The 25,931-nt window shown below is 40.4% G+C and overlaps 1 protein-coding gene across 9 annotated transcripts in view; it reads right to left on the bottom strand.

Annotated features, from left to right (window-relative positions):
• Nucleotides 1-561: 561 nt before the first annotated feature.
• The window catches only part of LOC118082199 (uncharacterized), a 67,300-nt gene continuing 41,930 nt past the window's right edge, over nucleotides 562-25,931 (bottom strand). For 5 of the 9 annotated variants that reach the window (XM_060272618.1, XM_060272626.1, XM_060272621.1 and 2 more), the window contains 15 exons: nucleotides 18,451-18,662; nucleotides 17,112-17,250; nucleotides 15,680-15,800; nucleotides 14,712-14,821; nucleotides 13,715-13,864; nucleotides 13,520-13,573; nucleotides 13,217-13,384; nucleotides 12,553-12,705; nucleotides 10,510-10,644; nucleotides 9,197-9,349; nucleotides 7,814-8,023; nucleotides 7,251-7,371; nucleotides 4,561-4,623; nucleotides 3,535-3,668; nucleotides 562-3,252 (listed from right to left, as the gene is read on the bottom strand). In XM_060272618.1, the coding sequence (XP_060128601.1) occupies nucleotides 3,142-3,252; nucleotides 3,535-3,668; nucleotides 4,561-4,623; nucleotides 7,251-7,371; nucleotides 7,814-8,023; nucleotides 9,197-9,349; nucleotides 10,510-10,644; nucleotides 12,553-12,705; nucleotides 13,217-13,384; nucleotides 13,520-13,573; nucleotides 13,715-13,864; nucleotides 14,712-14,821; nucleotides 15,680-15,800; nucleotides 17,112-17,250; nucleotides 18,451-18,662 (2,034 nt within the window). In that variant the 3' untranslated portion in view covers nucleotides 562-3,141. The other 4 variants (XM_060272619.1, XM_060272622.1, XM_060272623.1 and 1 more) reach the window with 3 other exon arrangements.

The raw sequence follows: 25,931 nt of genomic DNA, 5'->3' as shown, positions 1-25,931 counted from the left end.
GAAACCGTTTCTTTTATCTGACATGCCAAATGTAGACTTTAATAGTAACTATATGCATTGGCAGCAGTGTTCTTGATAGATAACCATATGATTGCAATTGATAAGTTAGCCTTAAATGCAGTGCCCCACCTACATTATTATTATTATTATTAAAATGTGAATTCCTGGTGACTTGGCATAAAACACTATGTGTGTGAAAACTGGCTTTTTATAGTGTACTGCTAGGAGATGGGGGCAAATTTCTAGAACTATGTTTTTTTCCTTAAGGATTAAGGAAGCCCGTATTTTTCTATATTTGGTGTCAGAAGAATAATTGTTTTCTAATGAAAGCGTAAGCAGCCATAGGAAGAATGATAGTCAAAGAATGCTAGTTCCTTGGTGCATAAGGAAGAAAGACCAGTGCCTTAATGAGTAGGCTGCAAACTGAAATGTTTGTGCCATTTTATTTGTTTGAGGTACAGTGAATGTCATTCCACTTGCAGCAATTTCATTCTAGTAGACACATGAACTTGGGCATTATTTATATATACTTGTCTTTATATAAGTTTTTGTGAAGACAGATGTGGAAAGAAAACAGTGTAAGCAATCTTCATATACTGTTCCTAAAGCCATGTGTCTCTAGCCTTCAAAATACTTGCCTTGGAAAGTTCTATTGACATGCTTTACATTTCAGAGCAGTAGTTTCAGTAGACACATTTTGTGATTGCAATTTGTGGATATTACAAACCTACCATAATTCTGTATGGATTTGAGAGAATGTTTGCTCTTATATCAATGCAGTTTCCTTCTTTAGTTTCATAAAACACAGATAGTCATGGTGGAAGTAGGCAGCCCGAGGACTTGGAGCTATGTAAGTTTTTGATAATTGTCAAAATAGACTGCTAATCCTTGTTTTGCAGATTATCTGGCAAGGATAGTTTAAATTCTAGAAATGCAACTTTAAGTGATGCTTTTGGATTAGCTCTATTGCTTGCTTGATTTTAAGCTGCTGACAAATCTGGGTTTATGGCTTATTGCAAAATTTTACTGCATTTTAATTGCTCAACGTCTCTAGCCCTTGTAGCTAATAGTATTCACTTCAATAATGTTGCATAGAAAGTTTATTCATAATAATACTTAGCAAACAGTACTGTAACTTTCAGGCAACTGCACTCCTAAAAGACAATCAGCTCAGGTGTATGAAATGGTAAATTGACCAGCCAATTTTAGCAAGCAACACATCTGTAGTAGGTGGTATTTAATGACCTTAAGCTATATAGTCCATTGTTTAACATAATTCCCCATCTCTTTTAGATTAAATATCTGAATATATTCTAAAGCTTAAGCATAAATAAATGCACTTCTAAACGGTGACAGTTTAAGAAAGCCTCTTTGCACTCTAAAGCTGTAATAAGCTTATGCTTAGTGGTGAGACTTAGAAATAATTTCTATTTAGTGTTGCTTCCTTACTGGCTCTTGAATGGCTATGTCTGGTAAACTTGTAACAGAAGATTTCAAGACTAACAGTGCAACTTACAATTCCAGAATTGAAATTTGAGCCAATTTTATTACTGAGCCAAGAGTAAGTGCTGTTTAAAACACCACTAAGCAGTCATGTTTTCTGTGCTGATGTTAACATTATGAATCTTTCAAGTGCCTTAAATTTTATTACTGTCAGCTACATGTTTGTTGAAGGAATGTGGGGAGAGGAATTTTAGTCACTAATCTTGCCCCATTGCCAGCAATTCTTCCTTTCCAATGACTTTAGGAAATTCAGGTCTCACTGCTACTCTTCAGGAAGTCTGCATTTTCTACTTGGTTGGGGTATATATGTGTACTAGGTCTTTAGGATATTTCTAATATCTTCATGCAATGGCATATTTGATTTTCTAGACCCAAGCTTTATCACTAACTTACCAAACCTTGGCTAAGACTGTGAGGGTGAGCCCTCTTACCTTCTATAGCTAGATCAGTGACAGTTTCCCCCCCCCCCCCGGTAGTGACATTAACCTGACTACGTACAAATTAGGTAAAGTAATAGATTTTCACAGCTTCTGTCTGCTTTTTGGAGTATATACATAGGGCAGTTTTTAAAAACAAAAAAACCTCTGTCTGTGAAATAGATTTTTAAGGCAGTGAATTGTGACTTCCAAGCTCTTAATACAGATTTTCCGTAAAATTTAACACCTGCAAGTATGTTGCATCTAGAATGGAATGTTATAGACATTACTGTACTGCATATGTGTGTTGTCTTCATTGGAAGAAAATGCAAACTACTTAATCACAAAACCAAAATAAATCATTTATTAAACTGTTTCTGTTCGTGTGTCCATCTTTTACTCCTCTCCAAAAAATCCAGCTTGTTCTGGGCCATAAAAAGCAATGAGTGTTGTACATGGCCTCTCCATTTGCCAAAGTAAATTTCAAGTGGTGAGGATTTGTTGGGTGATCTAGCAGATCTCTCATTTAAAGCTCTTTGTCAAAGACAAAAATAAAATGGGAAGTATAAAATGATTTCATAGTATGACAAAACACAAATCAGCTACATAATGTACATACCAGTAATTGCTTTGCAGAATTTGGTCAAAGTCATGCAAATGCACCATGGCCAGCCAAATAAGCTTGTTGCCATAAACACATCTTGTGACAGTGCATTCCTTATATATTTGTTTGAATAAAGGCTTTCAGTTGCCTGTCCTGGATTTGCTGCTAGCTTCATCCAGTTAATAACCTCACATCATCATATTTTTGGCACTAGAGCAGGGGTCAGCAACCTTTTTCAGCCCTGTCCCTCAGACCATGTGGTGGGCTGGACTATATTTTGAAGGAAAAAAATGAACGAATTCCTATGCCCCACAAATAACCCAGAGATGCATTTTAAATAAAAGCACACATTCTACTCATATAAAAACATGCTGATTCACGGACCATCCTCGGGCCAGATTGAGAAGGCGATTGGGCCGCATCTGGCCCACAGGCCTGAGGTTGCCTACCCCTGCACTAGAGAATCTGGTGAGAAAGTGGCTTCTTAAAAGTTATGGATAACAGAGCAAATTAAAACATCCCATTTTTGAGCATGACCAGAGTTCTCAAGCAAGACTGCTTTGTACTTTATTCATGGAATCAAACCAGCAAGTAACTCTTCAAAGAAGCAGAAGCAGCTTATTTTTCAGATGTCTTCTGTCCACAAAACTGCACAGGTGACGTAGAAGAGTTTTCTGTAAGAGCTGGCAAGAGAACATCTATCACACTATTTCTCCACCCACAAGGTACCTTTAAATATAAATAAAAACTGTTGTAATTCTCATCTGTTTTGCCTCAAATAGTCAAAATATTCCTTTTTTGGGGGGTAGATGGCTTCTCTAAACTGCTGTGGGCCAAAAGTTTATTGTACAGGAGGAATTCCCTGAGAAGCATGAATGAAGAGTTAATCTAATATCACTTTTAAAAAGCAAGTCCTCAGTAGAGCTTGCTTAACATGTCTACAACCTAATTGTCACTGTCTTGCATTAGAGATTCATACTAACATTGCTCCCCAAATACTTGACTACTCACCGTTTTGGGCCTCTGAACCTTTTCTGGTTTTATATTGCTGCTACCCCCCGAGTCAGCAACCAAAAGCTGCTGCCTGAAGTCCTTGGTTAACGTGAATGTTGAAATGCCTGTATTCTGGCTCCATGAAGCAGAGCCTGGAACATAATGTTAAATAATGTCATTTAAGTGGTGCCTTTGTGGAACTTTGTTCTAGAATATGCTTTTGTGTGCAAACACTGCTGACACTCTATTCCTTGGTAATACATGCTGTTGACACTATTGTTTTTTAAAGGAGAGATTCCCATTTTTCTACAACATTCTCACAGTCAATGGTTAACAGTTAAAATGTGAATGATCTTCGATACGATCCAAATAAATGGTCTGATAACAATCACAGTTTATCTAGTAGTAGTGTATATCAGAAACAGGCTTCACTGTGTATCTATTTTTAAAGAAACCGGTTTCAAATTAGGACATGGTATACTATCTTAGGGTAATGGGAGCTCATTTCTGTTGTGAATAGCTGCCACATGGAAGCTTGATGAGCCTCAGGATCAGAGCGATGGGAAATTGAACTTTTTCTCTCCACCACACTGCACACCACCCCAAAGACTCTGAAGCTGCTATTTGCATTTCAAGGATTTATCCCATTAGTCCCAAATGGATGTCTCCCTTTAAATTCAAAGACTTCTGAGAAACAATTCATTTCACAGGACTTCCACAGTGGAAGAGGGCGTCAAACTCTCCCTCAGCCCCTGCATGGGCCCAGAGACTCATGGCTGTTATTTCAAAACCAAAAAAGTACACATCTTACATCGTTATGTAGGTTGACACTGAAAAGGACTAGCTTAAGGAAATATGGACTTAAGGTGAGTTGAGAGAGGGGCTTTCTAAGAAATAATGTGGGGGGGGGGTATTTTTGTTTGTATTATGGTTTGTATTTTTGCATTATGTTGTGAACTGCCCTGGGAAAATTGGATGAAATTTACAGAAAGAAGTAGAAGAAAGCATAAAACAGCTGATGCTAGTAGTACGATTCCTTTTTACCTGAAAGTGAGCGATTTATACTGCTGGCACTGTGTGAAGTATTAGCAGACTTTCTTCTTACAGCTGTGAAAGCCAAGGACATGAGTTAAATAATCTGTGAGAAGAATCCATACAAAGCACAAAGTTTTAAAAGTTAACAACATCTGTTAGAGCATTTTTATAATGTCTGTTGCTTTCCTTTGCCCAAAATGAAACATGTACAAGTTCATTTAAACTGCCCTTACTAGCTCCACTTGGCAACCCTCTTCCCTTTACACCTTGCCTGTCCTCTCACAGCTTGCTCCAAGCCCCATCACCTTTAAAATGGGGTAGGGAGACACTTCAGAGAGCAGTTTTCTGAAGCACTTACCTCCATTAAACAGTTGGCTTGGGCTACCTACTTTGTTTTTATGTATATAGTACGGCGTCTCAGGACAAGCAGCAACACCACCATGAGGTGAAAGCTAAGGCAATACAGCCCGTTTTCTTGCCTTTTCTATGCCCGTGGTAGCCCACCACTAAGCCCCCCCCCACTTCCAAGCCAATACAGTCTTGCTGAAGCATCATTTGGGGGGTCAGACCACATTCTCTGTCACACGCACTAATGGTAATAGTTCTCAAAAATCAGCAAGCAAGAATCAAAAGCACACATGCCTCTCATATCCAATCTCATTCCTTCAAATGATCCCTTTACACCTAGCCGGTTCCATCTGCCTCTCCCACCCATCACCAGATGACTTTAACTGTCATATTAACCTGTCCTTTCTCCCTTCCTTTTCCCATCATCACGCTCTTTTCACAGACCAACCTCACCCTGCTCCTGCCTTTAGAACTTTGGAAAGCAGCCAATGAAACAGTGGCAACACTCCTGCAATTTTATTATATAGTAAGTAAGATAAGACACCTTTGAAACAATTAAATGTATTGGGCTGTACAGATAGCAAGATATGTTTGTGATCCCAGCACTGATTGAATCTAGTGCTGTATAAATTGCCAAGACGTGTGCTGTGTATCCCTTGCATACCCTTGCACTAAAATGTTAGGAGATACAGGTGTTACCTTTAATTGGACTCTTTTGAAAGGTAAGAGAAATTAAGATGATTTTTTTGCATCCCCTCCAGCTGCCAAGTGTGCTGAGAACTGAATTGTCTATGTCAGGCAAAAGGGATTTGAACATTAACTAGTGTGAGTGAACTAATTGTACAATAGAGGGTTCACTAGTAGGAAAATGCAGTATTTTAGTTCATTTCTACAATCTTTGCAAATTAAGATGACTATGCCGTGAGCATACATTTGTTCCAGAAATCAATACTGTGCAATATACAATCATGTAAACACTTTGCTTCCTGGGTTGATTTAGTAAAATGGACATTTCTCTGGAAAGATAGCACCTTAAACTGCTACTCTGTACAATGCAACAAGATGTTCACATGAAACAATGGTCAGTCACTACTATTGTATCACATTAGCAATATACTTTGTCTCAGTCAGCTGCGTGCCTGTTCAAAAAGTATTCGTTTAATGCTCTTGCTTAAGGTTTAGAGGTGGGGAGCGGTAATCTGTTCAGCTTTCAAATTCAGTTTAGCATCTCTTAAATAGATTAACAAATTGGATCTACTTGGAGCTTTGGCTAAGCTATCAAACACAATGTAATATGACAGCTAGGGTGGTTAAGTGAACAGTCAAACTGGCTGAGAAATTAATTTATCCCATCCTTATGTGTGTATACCACCATCCACATTTATTGCAATATACAGTACTGACAGGACAAGTAGCTGCTTCATTGCTACAAACCTGCCAAAGAACTTGGCACTGCTGCCTCCCATACAGGCTTGACACTAACACTAAGCAGCTTAGCGTAATGAGAAACTCCTAGCTCAAAGCGGCTGTTAGCTGAAGTGTGAGATGGGATCTAGGACCTCTGCCCTCATTGGGTTGTATCCAGACTTGCACAAGTGAAAGTGCACTCCCTAACTTACTGAGGGGAGGGGGCACAAGCTCTGCATGCAGAAGATCCCCCGTTAGGTCTTCCTTTAAAAGAAGCAGCCAGGTAATATGAAGGGCCCTCTCCCTAAGATTGTGGAGAGCTGCACAAGCTGCCTCAGCCTGTGTTTTGGCTGTTCCCAACTCCCACTGCACTTCCCAGGCTGAGGCTTTATAGGAGTTACAAGGCCACACCAGGTACATGTATTTCTTCTCATGGAAATCTGGCAACAGCTTAGTGTAGGCACCTGTTTCCCCTGCCACAGCCTGGGATGGTAACTGTGAGTCTGTACTCGGAAGTCTCTGTCTGTGCTGATCTATTCCTGGTATATGAGAGAGGGCGTGGTGACCTAAGTAAGTCCAAGGTCTGCATCTTTGGTTCACATTTAATAACCTATAAACCAGCACATTTACTGTTAACTGTTTAACAACCAAAGTAAAGTATAACACATTTTCAAAAGTTCTAGTTACAGGTAGATGGCCGTGTTGGTCTGCCGTAGTCAAAACAAAATAAAAAAAATTCTTCCAGTAGCACCTTAGAGACCAACTAAGTTTGTTATTCGTATGAGCTTTCGCTCATACGAATAACAAACTTAGTTGGTCTCTAAGGTGCTACTGGAAGAATTTTTTTTACTTTGTTTTGACATTTTCAAAATACAGCAGGGCATGAAATATTGAACACCAATATTCTTGCAACCAGCGATCATTCAACCTACATTCATTCATACCTGCAGAGGAATTTATCTGGGATGCTGCAACTTCTGAGTTATACAGCTGATGCTGCAGCTCTTTTATCCTCTGGAAAGCATCCAGTTTTAAACTGCGTTCCTGGGTCAGCTGACTTCTTACCTAAAAAGATACTAAATTTTTCTAAGGGAACATTACAGTTCCAAATCTCTATATCTTTGCTGTCCATTCCTGAAAATGAAATACGTAAGAGAAGGATGGAATTGGAAGTTGCAAACTTTGAATGAACCTGCATGACTATATCAGATGCTGCTTTGTTCAGCAATATTTATGAAACTTTGGGTATTAATTGTGGGATGAGTGCTGATCATGCATACAGGTTTTTCACCCAGTCTGCACAACATCAGTGGTGTCTAGTTGCCTGTCTGCATTTTTCCACCATTAAAACTTGATTTACCCTTTTGGGATGGGGGCGGGATGGTTTGGTGTGAATAAGTATAAAAATCGCCCACTGCCAATGACCTGTTTGCAATATTAAGCCCCCATCTTGGAACATATAGCCACTCGCACATGAGTTCCTGAAAGTATGTATTTATAAACTTACCTGTTGGATTTCTTTTTTAACCTTTTCCCCCTGAAGCTGTCTTATCTTGGATGATCTTTCAGTTTCTTCTGTCAGACACTGCAGTCTCAGTTCTCTCTCTCCAAGGCTTTCCAGCATTTTTTCCAAGTTTGCTGTCTTAATTAGATCTAGTTGCTGCTTTCTGTGAACTTCTTGGTTCATCCTGTGTTCTACTTCCTGTAGTAAGTGTCCCTTTGCATAAAATACCAATGAGATTTGTAAACACAGGAGGAGAGAACATGGGTGATATCCAATGCTAGCATACTCAGAGTAGACCCATTGATTTCAGTAGGTCTATTTCAAGTATGACATTCTTGGCATTTAGAAGGCAGATAAAGACCATTTTATTTCAAATAATATTTATTGGCAGCGAAGTTGTTCTTATTCTGCAGAATTTCTGGTTTAAAACAGTGTCCAACGTAGGAAAGATTTAAACCAGAAATTCTGCACAATAAGAACTACTATGTGTGTTATGATGACATTATTTAATCTGTGTTGTAAATTGCTTTCGAAGATTCATTATTGAGCAGTTTGGGTGTTGTAATAAGCTAAGCCAATACAACAAAATTTAAATGCCTGGGCAAATACAGACACATTAACACTTGCACCAATCTGACTTCTTTTGGAAGGGTCAAAGTGAGGGTTTCACCATCAAAAAAACCCTCTCTCCTTCACTGTTAGATATTAATTACTATAAAACTTGTGTTAACTGTATTGAGGGGTGGAAGTATGCAGAGACATTTTGCATCTTCACATTTCATATCCTTGTATTTTCACTTTCAATTGAATAATGATCTTGAACAGTTTTGCCGAGAAGGCAAAATGTAATATATTCATCCTATCTCTGCTGGCAACAACAACACATTTGGCAAGTATTCTGATTCTCACTATGTAAGATGGTCCCCCAACTTCACAAGGAGCTATGCAAATCCTCTCTAAGCCACTGCTATTCACTTATCGGGTTTTAATTTATAAATTACATCCATCTCTGGAATCTTAAATTGTAGTGTGGGCAGACCCATCCCATAGTGCACATTTCACCTCCTGCATGAGTAATATTACAAAGGCTCAGTGCCACCCCCACACTCTGCCAAGCAGTAGCAAGATTCCAGGGGTTCCAGGCACTCACCCAGGCTCATGTTTCCATCGGGGGTCAGACACAGTGAAGGCAGTAGCATTTTAAGATATATGGTTTATTTTACACCTATATACACCTAAAGTCTTCCATGGAGGGGGTGCAAAACATTACACCCCAAGACTATCTCCCATTGCCCCTCTCATAGCTTCAGCACTGAAGTCAATACGAGTGAGGAAATAATTTGATTTGCTGTATAGAAAGTATTGCAGCAGAGTTTGGTTACATACCTGTTTGTCTAGCTGTTGCTTCAGCCTTTTATTCTCAGTCTGAGAATCTGCCCAAGCTTTCCTTGCAGCCCGCAGCTGCTGCTGAAATAAAATTGCTTCTTGTTCTGCCATCAGCTTGGATTTCAGATACTCTTTTTTGTTTTGAATGGCCTCCTGTGAATGCAAAGGGTTCAGTAGGATGTGAAGCAGAGAATCAAGCCACAAAACCCTACCCCCAAAACAAACAAACAAACAAACAAAAACCCTACACTGGGTTACTTAGGAATAAGTGTTATGCAAAATATTTAAGTATTTGAGCTTGTGCCCTTTGACATGTAGAAAAAGAAACCCTGCTTCTTTTAATTTCATGATGTTTTTGCTATATAGTACAATAGAATTTGTTTGAGCAGTCACAATCTTTCTGATGGGTATTGTAAAATAACCATATACAGGTTAGCTTAAGTAATCCCCACCACATTCTTTGTGGGGAAGGGCTGGTGCAAACATTCATTTGTAGGTGGCAAGAGGTATTTCACAGACATGCATTGAAGTGGCATCTTACAACTACAGCACTTGTCAAGCTTCTGATTTTGCATTATGTGGCTACAATCAGGCCCAACACCAGATGGCATGGTTATTTTTGGAAACTTTTGCAGTGCTATGATAAATCAGGATCTGTGAAGTGAGACAATCATGTGAGCACATCACGCATCAAAGGAGAAGAATGAAAGCCAGAGCTACTAATCTCGTAACTGTTCTATTACAGTCAAACTGGCAGAGAAAAGCAGGCGGATTTTCTGAGTTCTTGTTCACCATAACTGACAAACGTATGTGGAACCCAAACATAGTCATTGTTTCAAATTTGCATTTTTCTGAATTCTCCAACCAAACAAATGTATTCAAAAATGGGTATATTGGGTGTACTTGAAATGCATTCGTGAAAACAAAGTACAAAAATGTGTTCCATTAGAAATAATGATTTGCAGAAGTGTGCATGTTAGGAGAAATTCACATAAGAATGTGAATTTTCATGAATATATTTTTTTTTAAAGCAAGTTGCAAACGGATCTGAAATGTGGAAAACTGAACTTAAAAGATGGGGTGGGGGGGAGAGACAAGAAATGGAGAGAAACAAAAATTGGTTTTTTCCCTGGTTAATAATTAAATAGACAGTTCTAAGGAAAAGGATGTATCTCGCTCTTCATGCTGTCACTCACTGGTATTACTGAACCTAACTAAGTATACATGGCTGAAGCCAATGGGTCTTTATTTCAATTAGGTAGAATGACTTTATTTCAACAGGATTTTTTTTTTGGGGGGGTAGGGGCTCTCACCTTCTCTATTTCTCTCAATGTGGTAGATGAGTGTGCTTTTTGCACTGTTTCTTTCCAGCAGCTCATAGCCTTCAGTTTGCATAGCAGAACTCCCAACTGGTTGTTTTCATCCTGTAATGTTTGCAGGTGCCCCTGCTAAGAAGGCAGATAGTTCTAGTCAAGGTAAGATTCTGACAAACTCACCATCTCTCCAGCAGCTGCTTGACTATGCAATTTTAAGAATATTTATCAGAGTCTGTACTTGTGAAAAAAGAGAAGTGAACACACAGCAGAAACTCAAGTCACTAAAGTGCGCATCCATGATAACACACCCATATCTGAAATCAAAGTATTCACTCTGTGACTGTTATGCAAACCAGTGGCTTTGGCTTATTATCACATGAAGCTAAGCTTTGAAATTTTTATTTTTGCATTACAGCTGTGCCCACAATGTCACACACAAAGTATCTACAATGGGTTTTATTTCTCCAGTTCTGGGTTAAATCTGATATATAAGCTTTCTCCTCCATTTGTACTATATTTATCTTCCAGAACATCTGCTTTTTTATAAAGTCAATAATCTGAACAGTTAGCATCTTGGCTACTCTGTGTGGTCTCATACAAGCAAAACTCTTAATAGTCCATAGAAATGATTTGATGAGCAAGAACCAACATGTGAATTTACAACCTACCCTAACTGGAATGGGATTACTGTACATTTAATTTTAAAATCATAAAACAGAACACTTCAAAAACATAAGAATGCCCATTTTAAGCACAGGTGCATTTCAGCTTCAGAACTTTCAAGGAAAGAAGCAACTTTTATATTGTTGGTTTTAAGCCAAATCATATTTATTTCTCTGCTTCATTACATTCCACCCAACTTTGGATTTGCCGAGCGAGGCTAATTAAAATAAACATTATAATAATACTTAACAGAGTTGCTACAAGGATAATAGGCATATAATACATGTGAAGTGCTATGAACACTTGAACTCATTATGCAAATGCTAAATGAGTCAGTGTTACTGTTCCCTGTACTGCAGGTGGAGAGGAAGTAAGGGTGAGAGAGAGAGAGAGTAGCTGGCCTGAAGTCATGACAGAGGCAAGATGCAAACCGGGGACTTCCTGTCTGATAGCTCACTCCTTTCGCTGCTACATTACTGCAGCTAACTACCCTCAGTTCCTCTGGGAGGAAGGGCAGGTTAAAATTTAATAAACAAACTGTAACACAAGAAAATCCATTAAAGCTGTCTCTTATAATGAGCCCTATGTTTAAAGGTCTATGGAAAAAAAGAAAGAAAGAAAGACCTCCAGTTCAATTAAAGTGGGCCAAAATACCAAAGAAAGAGGCAACACGTTGACCAATTCCACGGGCGAAATATATCTGTTTTTATCTTTGTAAACTATAACAACATGCGAGACAGTGATCCAAGGTAATCATACTGTTTCGGTTTGGTCTTCTTCAGTTTTTTAACTTAGTGTTTGTATACAATCTGCGGAACAGGGGTCATACACATGAGCAGGGGTTACATATGTGTATGACCCCTGTTCCACAGATTGTATACAAACACTAAGTTAAAAAACTGAAGAAGACCAAACCGAAACAGTATGATTACCTTGGATCACTGTCTCGCATGTTGTTATAGTTTAAAAAGATAAAAACAGATATATTTCGCCCGTGGAATTGGTCAACGTGTTGCCTCTTTCTTTGGTATTTTGACTCAAGTCTGCAACACAGGAGTTGTTTCATTAGCAATTAAAGTGGGAGGCTTGCCTGCAGGGCATATCTGTAGGTGAACAACATTCCACCCATGAGGTACATCTACTGTGTTCACTCTGTTCCTTGCAGGTGCCAGCCCTTGTCTCAGCTCAGAAAGATCACTTGATGAGGCCTGACCCTGGGGCCTTTGTGCCCCAAATAGTTCCTATGGGAGGAGGGTCTCCACAACAGCAAGAACATGCTCTTCCAAGTTCTTTTGGCACTGGGCATTTTAATTGGGCCTATGAACTCCTTTTCTAGAAAACATTCTTAAAAACCACATTTCTCATACATCAACTTACCTGAGCCAAATGTTCTTTGAGTGTCTTGTTATCTTTTGTGGAGCCGTACTTTTTCTTCAAGTCAATCATTTTGTCCACTCCTTCTCTTCTCACCTCACTGATGATATCAAACATGCGCTGGCTCATGCTTAGACGATACTCATCCACTCTTCCCTGCAACCACAACCAGAAGCCATAAAGTGCATATGCCATTGAATGTACATGAATTTAAAGGAAGGCAAGCAATTCCATAAGATTTCCTTAAAATATAATTATAATAATTATTTTTTCCAGTAACAAAATGAATTATTTCTGAAATAAGGTGATTCTTCTGCAATGGAAGTGCTCCGTTCAAGAAAAAATATCCAGATATGTTGCAATAACTAACAGGTTACTCCACAAAAGAAACCTGCACCAAAGAAATACTGAAAAGGTCACGAGGCTACTGCCTCTAGGTATCACACTCACACAACCAGCAGGCAAAGGAGGCTGGCTATAGCCTGAAGTTCTGGCTTTGTATATCCATAGACTTACAAATCAAAGCAAGAAACCATTCCACTATAACAAACACAACTTTCTTAGAATATAAATCTATGGACAGGAATCCAAAGGAAATGGCCTTTGTAATCTCCAGTATAATCCTAGTCATGGGCTGTATCCAATTAAGTCTTACTTTTGTACCTACTTTTAGTTGCAGACAGATCATAAATATGTTTTGCACCAGTGCTTCATAATCTTCTTGCACTTCTTTTTTGATCTTATCTCTGAGGCCATGGGCTTCTCCTTGGAGATCAGCAATTCTAGCTCTCAGAGCCATCATTTCCATAATCATCTCATGACTCAGCTCCGCTACCTAGCAAAAGGTAAGAAAAATGCTGTGCTATAACTCCTTTTCTCAAAAATGAATAGCGGGGGGATTAAGATGCCAGGCCCTGAGAGATATTCCTGAGGTTACCTGAATAAAAACAATAAAACTACTGCCACTAACCTGACTAAGACCCAACTCAGCATTTCCTCGCTTGTCTTCTACAACATGCATTTCCTGAAAGAGAATGAAAAAGCATTTTTCATTTGGTTTCTTCATCAAAAGTCCCCATCAACTAATTCTTTTTTTACTTGTTTGGCCGAGCAATCAATGCAGCACATGACCCCTCTCCCACCACAATCAACAGTATGAGAATACTTGTTCTTTTTGATAGAGGAGCTGATGTTGCTGACGGAGTATATTTTCATAAAACATGGAGTAGCTCTCAAAGTTGCTGCGTTCTCTGGCCATGACATCACAACCCAGAGCAGTGAAGCATTTTTGTAAGTGGTCTTTCGGAAAGGTTATCTGAGGGGGGAAACAAAAAATGAAAATGTCAGGTTTTTCTGATGGTTACAACGATAAATCTATTCACTTCCAGAGCTTCCTCCATTGTTCACTGGTGCCAGAGTACATACATCCAAGGTCCTGTCACCAGAATTTCTGCTTGAAGATTTCTGGTATGATGCATGGGATAGCCTAAATCTCCAAAATGATCTTTAGTACCTTCCACCAATCAGGATCAACTAGATCAGCGGTAGCCAATGCAATGCCCCCAGATGTTGCCGGACCATAACTCCCATCATGCCTAACCATTAGCTAGTGGCCATGCTGACAGGGCCTGATGGGAACTGCATTCGAACAGCAACTGGAGGATGCCATTTTGACCATTCCTAGGCTAGATGGATAATTTCTTTTATTCAGTAGCCAGGTTACTAATTTCTGCCAGGCAGGACCCAGCTCTAAAATGTATCTTCTTAGGCTAGATGGTGAAATATTTAAATTAAAAAAAATGCAAGAGAACTTTTCCCCTAACCCTAACAGCTTGTGCCCATGGAGGATGTAAAAGCAGCATTTCCAGGACAGCGTGTGCCCTGGGTCCAGCAAAATAATTTGGAATATGAAAATTAGAGAACATGCCTAAACAGACTCATTGGATGGCATCTGACTAAATCATAGTGACACCTAACTTAAGTCCACTGATTTCAATGGGTCTCCTCTCAGTATGACTTAGATATGACTGACACTACTTATCTCTAGCAGAAAATGCCTGTAGCACTGCACATATTTCGGCAAGAAAAACCTACCGGTAAGTTATGCAGTTATTTTGCCCCACAAGATTTCAATCACTGGGAAAGAAAAACAATTTATGTACCTCTGCATCAGTTTCTTGGTGATTTTCCATTAGCTTCTGTACAAATGATTCAACAATTTCTGGCCTTGTGACAGAGAAGATTTCTTGCATGCCATGATGTTTCCAGAGCTCTGAAAGAACAAGTTGTGGGTGTGGGTGTGGGTGTCTTTTTCTTCAGTCTTCAGAGTAATAAAACATGGAAGCCTCAGTCTACCTTGAGTATGACTAACAGTGGTTATCTTGCGATGTGACAGGCTTTTTGATGGAGCGCAAATCTTACTCTGCTAAAAAAAAATTAATATAAAAAACCCAAATGTGCAGGAGCACAGAAGGTCATTATTATAGACGTACGTCATGCTCTTTGATGGAGCACAAGTCCCACTGTTCTGTAAGAAAAAAGAAAACCTGCAGGTGCAGCAAGAGTGATGTACAACAACTGTACACAGCATGTATCCCACATACTGGTAAAAGTGGAATGAGAAGGACATGAAACAATGTCTGGAGGACACAGTGTTGGTTACCTCTGGCTTAACGCAACACAAATGTGGGGTGCTAAATATATGCAGAGCCGGCTCTTTACACTTACTGTTTGAAAAAAGCATCTCCAAGTGGCCAGTTTTAGTGTGGCAACTTTCTCCATGACTCCTCAGTTGCAGCGCTTTGAAGAAAGTCTTATGTGGGTCATGGCTAACCACCAAAGAAAGATGATATATGGAGAAATTCAGGATGGTGCTGGCATAGTGACTGTGGTATGTACACAAGCAACCACTGGGTGTTGTTTCTCACCCCCCCTTCTGTCAAAACAGAACAGTAGAAGCTAGATCAGGCACCCCCAAACTTCGGCCCTCCAGATGTTTTGGACTACAATTCCCATCTTCCCCGACCACTGGTTCTGTTAGCTAGGGATCATGGGAGTTGTAGGACAAAACATCTGGAGGGCCGCCGTTTGGGGATGCCTGAGCTAGATGCAAGATGGGTTTAGTTGTTACCTGTAGAGAGATTTCTCTCTTCTCTTGTTTTTTCAGATATAACCAGCGTTATTTCTTTGTTAACTTTCTTTTGTACATCACGGATCATATGGATTTCTAGACTTTCCAAGAGTTTTTGCAGCTAGGATAAAAAAAGCAGAGAAAACTAGCTTGCTTTTAACTATATCTTCATTTAACCATTTAGAAGCCATGTTTCTTCAGAAAGTACATGGTCACTCTAGACTTCCTAAAATGACAAAGCAAAAGGCCAAACTCTAAAAGAAGAAGAAGCTTCTTTTTTTAAGGACTACAACCTTTAACTGATCAATAGGTTAGATCAATCACTTTAATATATTTTAAAATAGACTAAATGGGATCTAAATTAAATAGACAACACATATTTTAAATTGTATTGTTTTTAAAATGATAGTACTTATGAGACTGCAGGTCTGTCTTGGAAGAGGCAGTCTCCCTGCACTCTCAAGTAATAGGAAAGCGCACATCTACAGTGGTATAACATTTGCATGCACTATATTAAAACAGTATGCTTTTTCTTCAAATCAATGACTTATTTATGTGGATTTAATTGATTAAACTATGAAAATTAATTTGATTAATTGCCTAAGGTTTCTTTAATCAAGTGACAGCCTGACAGCTTGAAAAAATCATAAACCTAGCAAAAGTACATTTTTATACAAACGATACTTTGATAGTTATTGTCAGAGAGCATCAGGAGCAATGCCAAAGGTACTGTGAGCTGAGGACTGACCTGTCAAAAGATTGACTCAGGCCTTTTGACCTGATGAAGGACTTTATAAACTTCCTGTTTTTTGCTGCTTGGTGGGGACAGGAAAAACGGGACATTTATTAAGCCCCAAGCAAGTCACCAAACATTTCAGCTCAGAGGCAGAGTCACTGCCAGGCTGTGTAAACAATACTGTGTAAACAATGGCTGGAGCAATAGTTTTATTTGGTATAAACATGTTTCCAACAAATACCTGCTGAGCAGCATTTGGTTTAGTAGGCCATATTGTCTAAGGTTAACTGAACCATTTGCCAGGAGCACAAGCCACTATCGTATATGCCTCTGCAAACTGCCAAATAGCTTCAGAGTCAGATACAAAACTTTTGCTTGCAGAAAACTATTAAGGTAGCTTCTTTTGCCTGCGGGCACTATTCAGACTACCTGCGTGTGTAAGATCAGGGCGGATGTGTGTGTGTGGAGGGTGGTGGTGGCTTAGTCAGCCATAATGTAGGGAGCATAGTCACGTTAAGGATTTGTTTGCAACAAGTAAAACATGGACAGACAACTCACAACATATCTTAAGCTGCTGGGAAGGATTCTAATGTATGGGATTCTAATGTACTACAGAAGCTATATTTTACCACAATTTTAAAAAGTATAAAATTATCCTTTTTTTTGTATTCTGCTTGCCCGTTAGCTATGTTTTACCTGGTGTGTTTTTATCTCAGTTTCTGAAGCGTCTTTAGGGGGCAGAATACAGTGAGATGTCAATCCAAATCCTTCAAATTCATCTTCTTTACCCATATGTATAGCTATGCTTCTCATAGCAGGATACAGAACTTCAGTGCTAGAAAAATGCAGAGATACAGACATTGTACATGCTTAATTTCTCTTGTTTAATGTTTTCCATTTATTATGCATTGGTTTCTAGCATGCCCTCAATATTACAATTTTCTATGTGCTTTTAAACTTGTTCATAAAGGTTTTAAACACATTGTGATTAAGGCAGCCAGGTTTGACGATAATACCAATTTTTTTCAAGGGTGTTAGAACAGAAAGGGATTGTGAAGAATCTCTCCAAACTGGGTAAATGGGCAGTGCAAGTGTAAAGTGATGGAAATTGGGGCAAAAAAGTTTATTAGTTTCACATCAAAGGTCTGAAAGGTTGGTGAATGATAAACAATGAAATCTGGGGGTCATATGTTGACCCAATGTGTGGCAACTGTGAAGAAGGCGAATTCCATGTTGGGAATGTGGCAAAATCTGAACTTCTGACTCCATTATACCTACAGAATAAGGCATGTTCCTTTTCCTAAACACCCAAAAAGCACCTAATTGAATCCTGCTTGGCAGGAAAAGCAATAAATCCTAGTGATCCATTGTCAAGAAAGCCACTTCCCTGAACCTGTGTCAGCTATCTCCTTGCAAGTTCCCTAAAGGAGTTAACAGATTTACCTGGCAAGTGTGAGATGGGGTCTAACTGGGTTGATAAAATGGTCCTTTGTCCCTCACCAACCATCAGGAAACCTACATTGTCTATGAGACCACAAGCCTCATAGATCACATCTCAAACTGGCTGATTGCAAGCAAGCAAGTCACTCTCTCACCACTCATAATAAGGCTGCTGTGAGGATGACTGGAATACAAGTAAAATGCTTTCCTTATTTAATCACATTATACAGTAACTTAGTCATCATAATGTACCATGGGCAGGGTGGGTGGGGTAAGTTCCTGCGTCCTTGTGCCTTATTAAACACTGCGGTTGGTTTCTGGTTGCAGTGGAGAAAGCCAAGGAAAAGAAAGCCCTTTTCCATTTTATTTTCCTTTCCACCCCACCCCGCTTTTTTATAGACAAGATTTTGAAATGCCGTGTTTCCTAGTAATCTAGTTTTAACTGTTGAAAATGAAATCAAATTTATAATAAAAGAGCAAGAAAAGCCCAAGAAAACGAAAAAGCACCGAGTGGTGTTTTTTTCTTTACTTTGTTATCTGCACTGTTGATGATTAACCTTCACTCCAAAATCTGTAACATGGAAATGGAACTTACCTGTATTGTTCAGTAAATTGCTTGTACAGAGGAACTGTGTTGATATCATCAACTTTTAATTTAAGTCTTCCCCATTCTGCTTTTAAAATTTCCAGTTGCTTCCACAGTATCAGGTAAGATTTCTGCGAGGAACTTGAAGCCACTGAATCAGGCAGCTCCAACAGTGCTTTTGAAGTCTTTCCACTTCCTTCATTTGTCATTGCCAAATTCTGCTAAAATCATTGTGGGGAAAGCATCAGACATAGAAGATTGAAGCCAGAATACATTTATAATGCCAGGGAAGACTTTTACTCTCTCTTCCTGCCATGACTGCCAGTAGTCTGGATAGGCTAGCCATGCTAGGGACTCTTAAATAGATGCCTAGCCTACCACACTTTCCTTACATGCCATCCAATCTGGGGGTGGGGAATATGAAACCTGAGGGACCAAGGTAAATATTTATATGAGGGGAAACAGAGAGAAAGCACCCAGCTTCCTGGTCTCTCACCAGAGCCCAAGGTAGCTTGTTTTTCTCTGTCAAATCCCACTTATAAATGCATGTGGAACATGAAGCCAAATGGTCTAGGCACTGGAGTAAGGAATAATTGAGCCTGGCAGAAATGCATACACAAACTGAACAGTCAATATTAATAAGTTTATTAAGAATAAAAGTTAGGATTACAAAGGGAAGAGGCAGAATGGTGCTTTTAAGAAAATTAAGAAAACAATTTTAGTTCAGTTGTATCTATCCTGTGTAGCTGCTTCTGGTCTCCTCACACATGATGTAGCAGCACTGAAAGTCAGATGGAGGGCAGACAACAAAGGTCTGTTGGTTACAATCATCTCTTGACCCAGGTGTGCTCTGATTGACAGGTGGCTTTTGATCAGCCACTCCCAAGACAGCCATGCCCTCGGAAGTTGGCAGAAGGGGGGCCATTCCGTGAAAAATGAGCCTGATAAGAAAAAAATTATTTTTAAAATATACTTATTTTACTTATAGTTTCATTAACTAAACATATTAAAGTTCAATATTCCAAAGGAAAAAAGAATTTGAAATTATTTTTTTCATGAGAAATTTGAGCTTGAAGTTTCAGTATCACTTTTCTGATTGTGTAGCTTAATTTTGTTCATTTAGGTTGGCATTATTTTTTAAAGATAAACAAAAATTGTGGTTGTCATTGTTAGTATATTATTAAAGTGAAGAACTTTGTCTACACATTGGACTTGAAAAATTTTAAATAGGTAAGTTATTTCTATTTTATTTTTATTATTGAATGGGATGCTGTTTCAGTGTCCCACCCGTGACAGCAAAAGGTACAAAAGTTTATTTTGTGATAAAACTAATTTATAGGTTATGTTTGTTTTATTGTGGGAGTATGTATTAGAGTATAACACACCTATCAATAATAAAAATGCAGTTAATTAATGTAAACACCATGAAATTTTAATAATTCTTTTTCTGTCCCACCCGTGACAGTTTTCAATGTTGTAGCTTGAGTTAGTGATTTCAGCAAGTGATTTCAGCTCTCTGCAGACAGGAGACAGATTCCTCATGTAACAATTCTTTATTCTGGCAAACAAGACTGAGGGACTGAGGAGAGGGGAACTAGCTAGAAAGGGATACATTTTGGAGGGAACAATCTCAAGCAATCACAAAGCTGCCTTTTGGTGGAAACCAATAAGACTAAGGAGCCAAATGCAGCTGCTTGAATGAACCAATAGTAGCTGTTCCCTCTGGAACATAAAGGCAGTTACCATTACTTTACCCTAATGCGAATACATACAGTAATACAGATAATATAACCTTTGAATCAATACACAAAATGGGAAAGACTACATCTGCAGAACGTATGAGAAAGCTGCGTGAAAAACTAAAACAAGATAAAAACAAATGTGAAAGCTTCAAAGAAAAGGAGAGGGTCAGAGATAAGAAGAGGCGAGAAAAGATGAAGTTGGTAAAGAATTTGTCTGCAAAATCACTTATGGAATACAGACGGAAAGAAACTGAGTGCAAAAGAAAGTACAGACAAAAGATAAAAGAAAAAGAATCTAGGCCAATTGGCGACACTACTATTCCAGAGATTGGGTCATTTAAATGCCCACAATCTCTTGGAAAGGCTGTTACCAAAGTTAAAAGAGTGTTGCCATTAAGTCCACGGAAAAGAATAGCCGTGTTACGAAAGCTTGTGTATGAGAGTTCACCTCAAGTGCCAAAAACACTATTTGATAAAAGCCCTAAACAGAACACCAAAAGTTCTATTATTTCACAAGATAATATCTCAAAGGTCCATGAGTTTTATAATTCAGATGAGATTAACAGGCAGGCACCAGGAATTAAGGATGTCAAATCTATTAAAGATCCAACAAGTGGAAAAAGAATCAAAATCCAAAAGCGGCATATGAATATGACAGTCCAAGAGGCCTATGCCTTATTTAAGATTGATAACCCAACAGTTGAAATCAGCAAATCAAAATTTTATGAACTGAGGCCTAAAAATATTGACTTTGCTTCTCAAATGCCACACAATGTTTGCGTTTGCAAATACCACGCTAATTTCAATTTCCTAATTGAAGCCATAAGTAGGAAAGACATTTTTTCCCTTCCACACATTCTGATCTTTTGAGCCTTACTTGTTGTGATTTGGAAAATGAAAAGTGCATGAATGGTGAATGCAAAAAGTGTGTACTTAATTTGCACACCCTAATTGATGAAGACTTAAACATGTCGTCTGAGATTTTCTGGAAGCAATGGAAAGATGACTGTTCTAGCCGGCCTAAGGTTTTTGAAGCAAAAGGAACCATAGAAGAAGCTGTCAATGAGCTACAAAATCAATTTAGTAAATTTAAGAAGCACTTCTTTGTAAAGCAATTACAAGCTAAAGCTTTCAAAAATATGAAGGACACAGTAGCTGATGATGAGGTGATTCTTCAAGTGGATTTTGCTGAAAACTATTTGGCAACATCGCAAGATGAAATCCAAAGTGCACACTGGACCCACAACCAAATCACAGTATTTACTGGTTGCGCTTGGACTCAAGGCAAAGTACGTTCTTTTGCCGTGGTTTCGGATCACTTAACCCACGACAAATACTCAGTATATGCATGCCTAAAAGCCATAATTGAAGAACTTAAGAAAGAATTTAACAGACTGACAAAGGTCAAAATCTTTTCTGATGGGTGTGCTGGTCAGTTCAAAAATAAGTACACACTGTCCAATCTGTGTTTTATGCCTGAAGACTTTGGTGTTGATGGGGAATGGGTTTTTTTTTTTTGCTACATCCCACGGCAAGGGTGCCGTGGATGGGATTGGTGGATTAACTAAGCAAGCAGTTTGGAATGCAGTGAAACAAAGGAGAGTAGTAATCAATTCAGCCTCAGATTTTGTTAAATGTGCTGAAAAAGCAGTACCGAGAGTGAAGTTTGTCCTTTTAATGCCTACTGATATCAGTGCAAATATGGCGATGCTAGATGAGCGCTGGACTTTGGTGAGGAAGATTCCAAATGTGCAGTCCAACCATTTTTTTAAAGCTAAAGACAAAAGAAGTTTAGTTTATGGACCTTCTTTTCAAAAGTCCACCCACGTAGTCTTCACAGAACTGTTCAAGTTAAAAGTTTCTGATGTTTACAGAGATTCTGATAGTGACACAGAAAAACAAGATGGTGTAGCAAGTTGTACAAATGAAACAGATGTGCCGGTGGTTGGAGTGAAGCCGTTCGTTGATGGAGTGACTATTGGGACATATGTTTTAGTTGAATTTGAAACAACTACAAAAAGACAAAGAACCAGGCCTACTAAATATAGATATGCTGCAATATGCCAAAGTAATGTTGAAGATGATGGAGAAGTCAAGGTGATGTGTATGCGAGCAGTTAACAATTCTGGAAAGCTGTTTCAAGTTGATGAAAAAGACATATCATATGTGCAGTTTGAACATATTCTTAGTATCTTACCCCAACCTAATGTTAAACGAGTCAGAAGGAGCATTTTTTATGAATTTACTGAAAATGTAGATGTGTTTGAAAGTGGTTGATTGGCCCAGAGATGGACTAGAAGAAAATATTTTTTAAATAGATTTTAATTTTAGTAAATACAACATTATACTTTGTAGGCTATAGTAGATAGTAAGTATAGTAATAGCAAAAGGTTTTTTTGTAATTATTCCATTTTTAACAACCTTAATTGTATGTTAAATCAAGTGTATGCCAGACGCGTCCCACCCGTGACATTTCATTGTCCCACCCGTGACAGCATTTTTTCCTTAATTTTGTATCATTAAATTTCTTAACCTAAATTTCTGATTGCATAGTTGTAACCAATAAACATTGATTTAAACAGATATGCTGAGTTTATAATTGATTCACCTCCCAACTCACAGAGTTTTTCCATAAATCAAACTTATCTCAAGCTCCATGTCCTTTTTTTGTCCCACCCGTGACAATACTTTAACATTTAATAAAATTGTCAAAAATATCCATAAAAATAATAAAAAATTAGTAAAATGTTCAGTATCTTATTAAGAACATAGTTCAAATTTTGGTTGTTAATTTTTATGTATATTTACATTCTTACACATGTGTGAATACCAAAAAACATGGTCCAAGTGTCCCACCCGTGACAATGGAATGGCCCACGGCTGGAAGCTATCCTCTCCGCTTCTCCTACACAAAAACCCATTCCACACTGAGTGAATTGAAGGGAGACTCGACTTCTCTGCGTATATGTGAGCGAGGATTAGAGAGACTGAATACCGTATTTTTCGCTCCATAAGATGCACTTTTTTCCTTCTAAAAAGTAAGGGAAAATGTCTGTGTGTCTTATGGAGCAAATGTGTGGTCCCTGAAGCCAAATTGCCCAGGGGCAAAAAGCAGATCGTGCTTTTTTATTTTAGAAAGAGCTAAAGGCTAACAAGAGGGAAAGAGGGTGTTGAAAGGAAGCCACTCAGCAGCTGATTGCAAGATATCAGAGAGGTAGATAAGGGAAGCTAGCTTCCTTCCTTCCGCCCCCTTGCCCCAGCCTCCATTGTTGAATGTTCTGCAGAGGGAGGCTGTTTGTTTCCCCAGCAACATGTGACTGGCTGATTAGATTATCAGAAGCTGCAGAACTGTGAGTTAAACAGGATTTTTTCCCTTTGCAAAGTAAACTCAACAACTTTGAGCTGATCCTTTAAAAATGGGGCTTTTCCTCTTTGCAAAAGAAGCTGCACAACTGTGAGCTGATCCCCCCCCCAAAAAACGGGGCTTTCCCCCTTTCCTCCTCTGAAAACTAAGTGCGTCTTATGGTCAGGTGCATCTTATGGAGCGAAAAATGTACAGTGCCAGACTGACACAGGGCAGGGCAGCATTACAAGGTTAACTAGAGTTGCCAGTGTTGCAGGCAGAGAAAATGTAGCAGAGCAGATGTTTGCAAAGTAAACTCAACAACTTTGAGCTGATCCTTTAAAAATGGGGCTTTTCCTCTTTGCAAAAGAAGCTGCACAACTGTGAGCTGATCCCCCCCCCCCAAAAAAACAGGGCTTTTCCCCTTTCCTCCTCTGAAAACTAAGTGCGTCTTATGGTCAGGTGCATCTTATGGAGCGAAAAATGTACAGTGCCAGACTGACACAGGGCAGGGCAGCATTACAAGGTTAACTAGAGTTGCCAGTGTTGCAGGCAGAGAAAATGTAGCAGAGCAGATGTTTTAGACACAAAAGCTGCATCACCTCACACTAGCCACATTGGTAAAGAGAAGAACCTCAAGAGATACAAAACCATATACCACATTTGTTAGCATTCTGATTGACTCAGTTATCTACTGTGCCACTTGTGTAAGTCACTTCTGCCAGACACACACCTGCCAGTTTACATTCAGAAGTTTCATATTCATATATACAGTGGTATACAATTCTAATATAAGATCCCATATAATCCTATATAATAATGTCCAAGATGTCCCTGCGTCCAAGCTGTCCCGTGTGTCCCTGGGTCACTGCGCATGTGCCCCAGGGATACAGGGATTGGACAGCAGAGACTGCGCGCGCGCGCACTCTCCCCCCACTCTGCCTCCTCCAACCGCCGCTCCCGCCGGACACCGCCTCACTGCAGGGCACGTCAGGAAAGCGAGGGTGGAGGCCGGCGAAGGCCTCCTCACAACCCTCCCTGGCCGTGAGGAGCGGCGGTTGGAGGAGGCGGGGGGGAGAGTGCGCGCGTCCTTCCTGTCGGCGGCTGCGGGAGAGAAACGGAGGAGGAGAAAGCAGCGCTTTCTCCTCCTCCGTTCCTGTCCCCCTGCCGCCGACAGCAAGGACAGGTCCCAGGGTTCGGAGAAGCGCTGCGCAAGCGCTTCTCCGAACCCTGGGATGTCTGCTTCCTGTCGGCGGCTGCGGGAGAGGAACGGAGGAGGAGAAAGCAGCGCTTTCTCCTCCTCCGTTCCTGTCCCCTGCCGCCGACAGCAAGGACAGGTCCCAGGGTTCGGAGAAGCGCTGCGCAAGCGCTTCTCCGAACCCTGGGATGTCTGCTTCCTGTCGGCGGCTGCGGGAGAGAAACGGAGGAGGAGAAAGCAGCGCTTTCTCCTCCTCCGTTCCTGTCCCCCTGCCGCCGACAGCAAGGACAGGTCCCAGGGTTCGGAGAAGCGCTGCGCAAGCGCTTCTCCGAACCCTGGGATGTCTGCTTCCTGTCGGCGGCTGCGGGAGAGGAACGGAGGAGGAGAAAGCAGCGCTTTCTCCTCCTCCGTTCCTGTCCCCTGCCGCCGACAGCAAGGACAGGTCCCAGGGTTCGGAGAAGCGCTGCGCAAGCGCTTCTCCGAACCCTGGGATGTCTGCTTCCTGTCGGCGGCTGCGGGAGAGAAACGGAGGAGGAGAAAGCAGCGCTTTCTCCTCCTCCGTTCCTGTCCCCCTGCCGCCGACAGCAAGGACAGGTCCCAGGGTTCGGAGAAGCGCTGCGCAAGCGCTTCTCCGAACCCTGGGATGTCTGCTTCCTGTCGGCGGCTGCGGGAGAGGAACGGAGGAGGAGAAAGCAGCGCTTTCTCCTCCTCCGTTCCTGTCCCCCTGCCGTCGACAGCAAGGACAGGTCCCAGGGTTCGGAGAAGCGCTGCGCAAGCGCTTCTCTGAACCCTGGGATGTCTGCTTCCTGTCGGCGGCTGCGGGAGAGGAACGGAGCAGGAGAAAGCAGCGCTTTCTCCTCCTCCGTTCCTGTCCCCCTGCCATCGACAGCAAGGACAGGTCCCAGGGTTCGGAGAAGCGCTGCGCAAGCGCTTCTCTGAACCCTGGGATGTCTGCTTCCTGTCGGCGGCTGCGGGAGAGGAACGGAGGAGGAGAAAGCAGCGCTTTCTCCTCCTCCGTTCCTGTCCCCCTGCCACCGACAGCAAGGACAGGTCCCAGGGTTCGGAGACACGCTGCGCAAGCGCTTCTCCGAACCCCAGGATTCTAGCGCCCGTTATTGAACGGGCTGAAAACCACTAGTATCTTCTAACATGCTACATTCCAGCAAATGCTGCAGCCATGTGATTTTGTTGAACTTGAAACTTGACT

The sequence above is a fragment of the Zootoca vivipara genome, chromosome 3 (genome assembly GCF_963506605.1).
Source record: "Zootoca vivipara chromosome 3, rZooViv1.1, whole genome shotgun sequence".
Classification (NCBI taxonomy): Eukaryota; Metazoa; Chordata; class Lepidosauria; order Squamata; family Lacertidae; genus Zootoca; species Zootoca vivipara.
The sequence above is the reverse complement of the archived record's forward strand: the minus strand, read 5'-3'. Positions and strand labels throughout refer to the sequence as shown.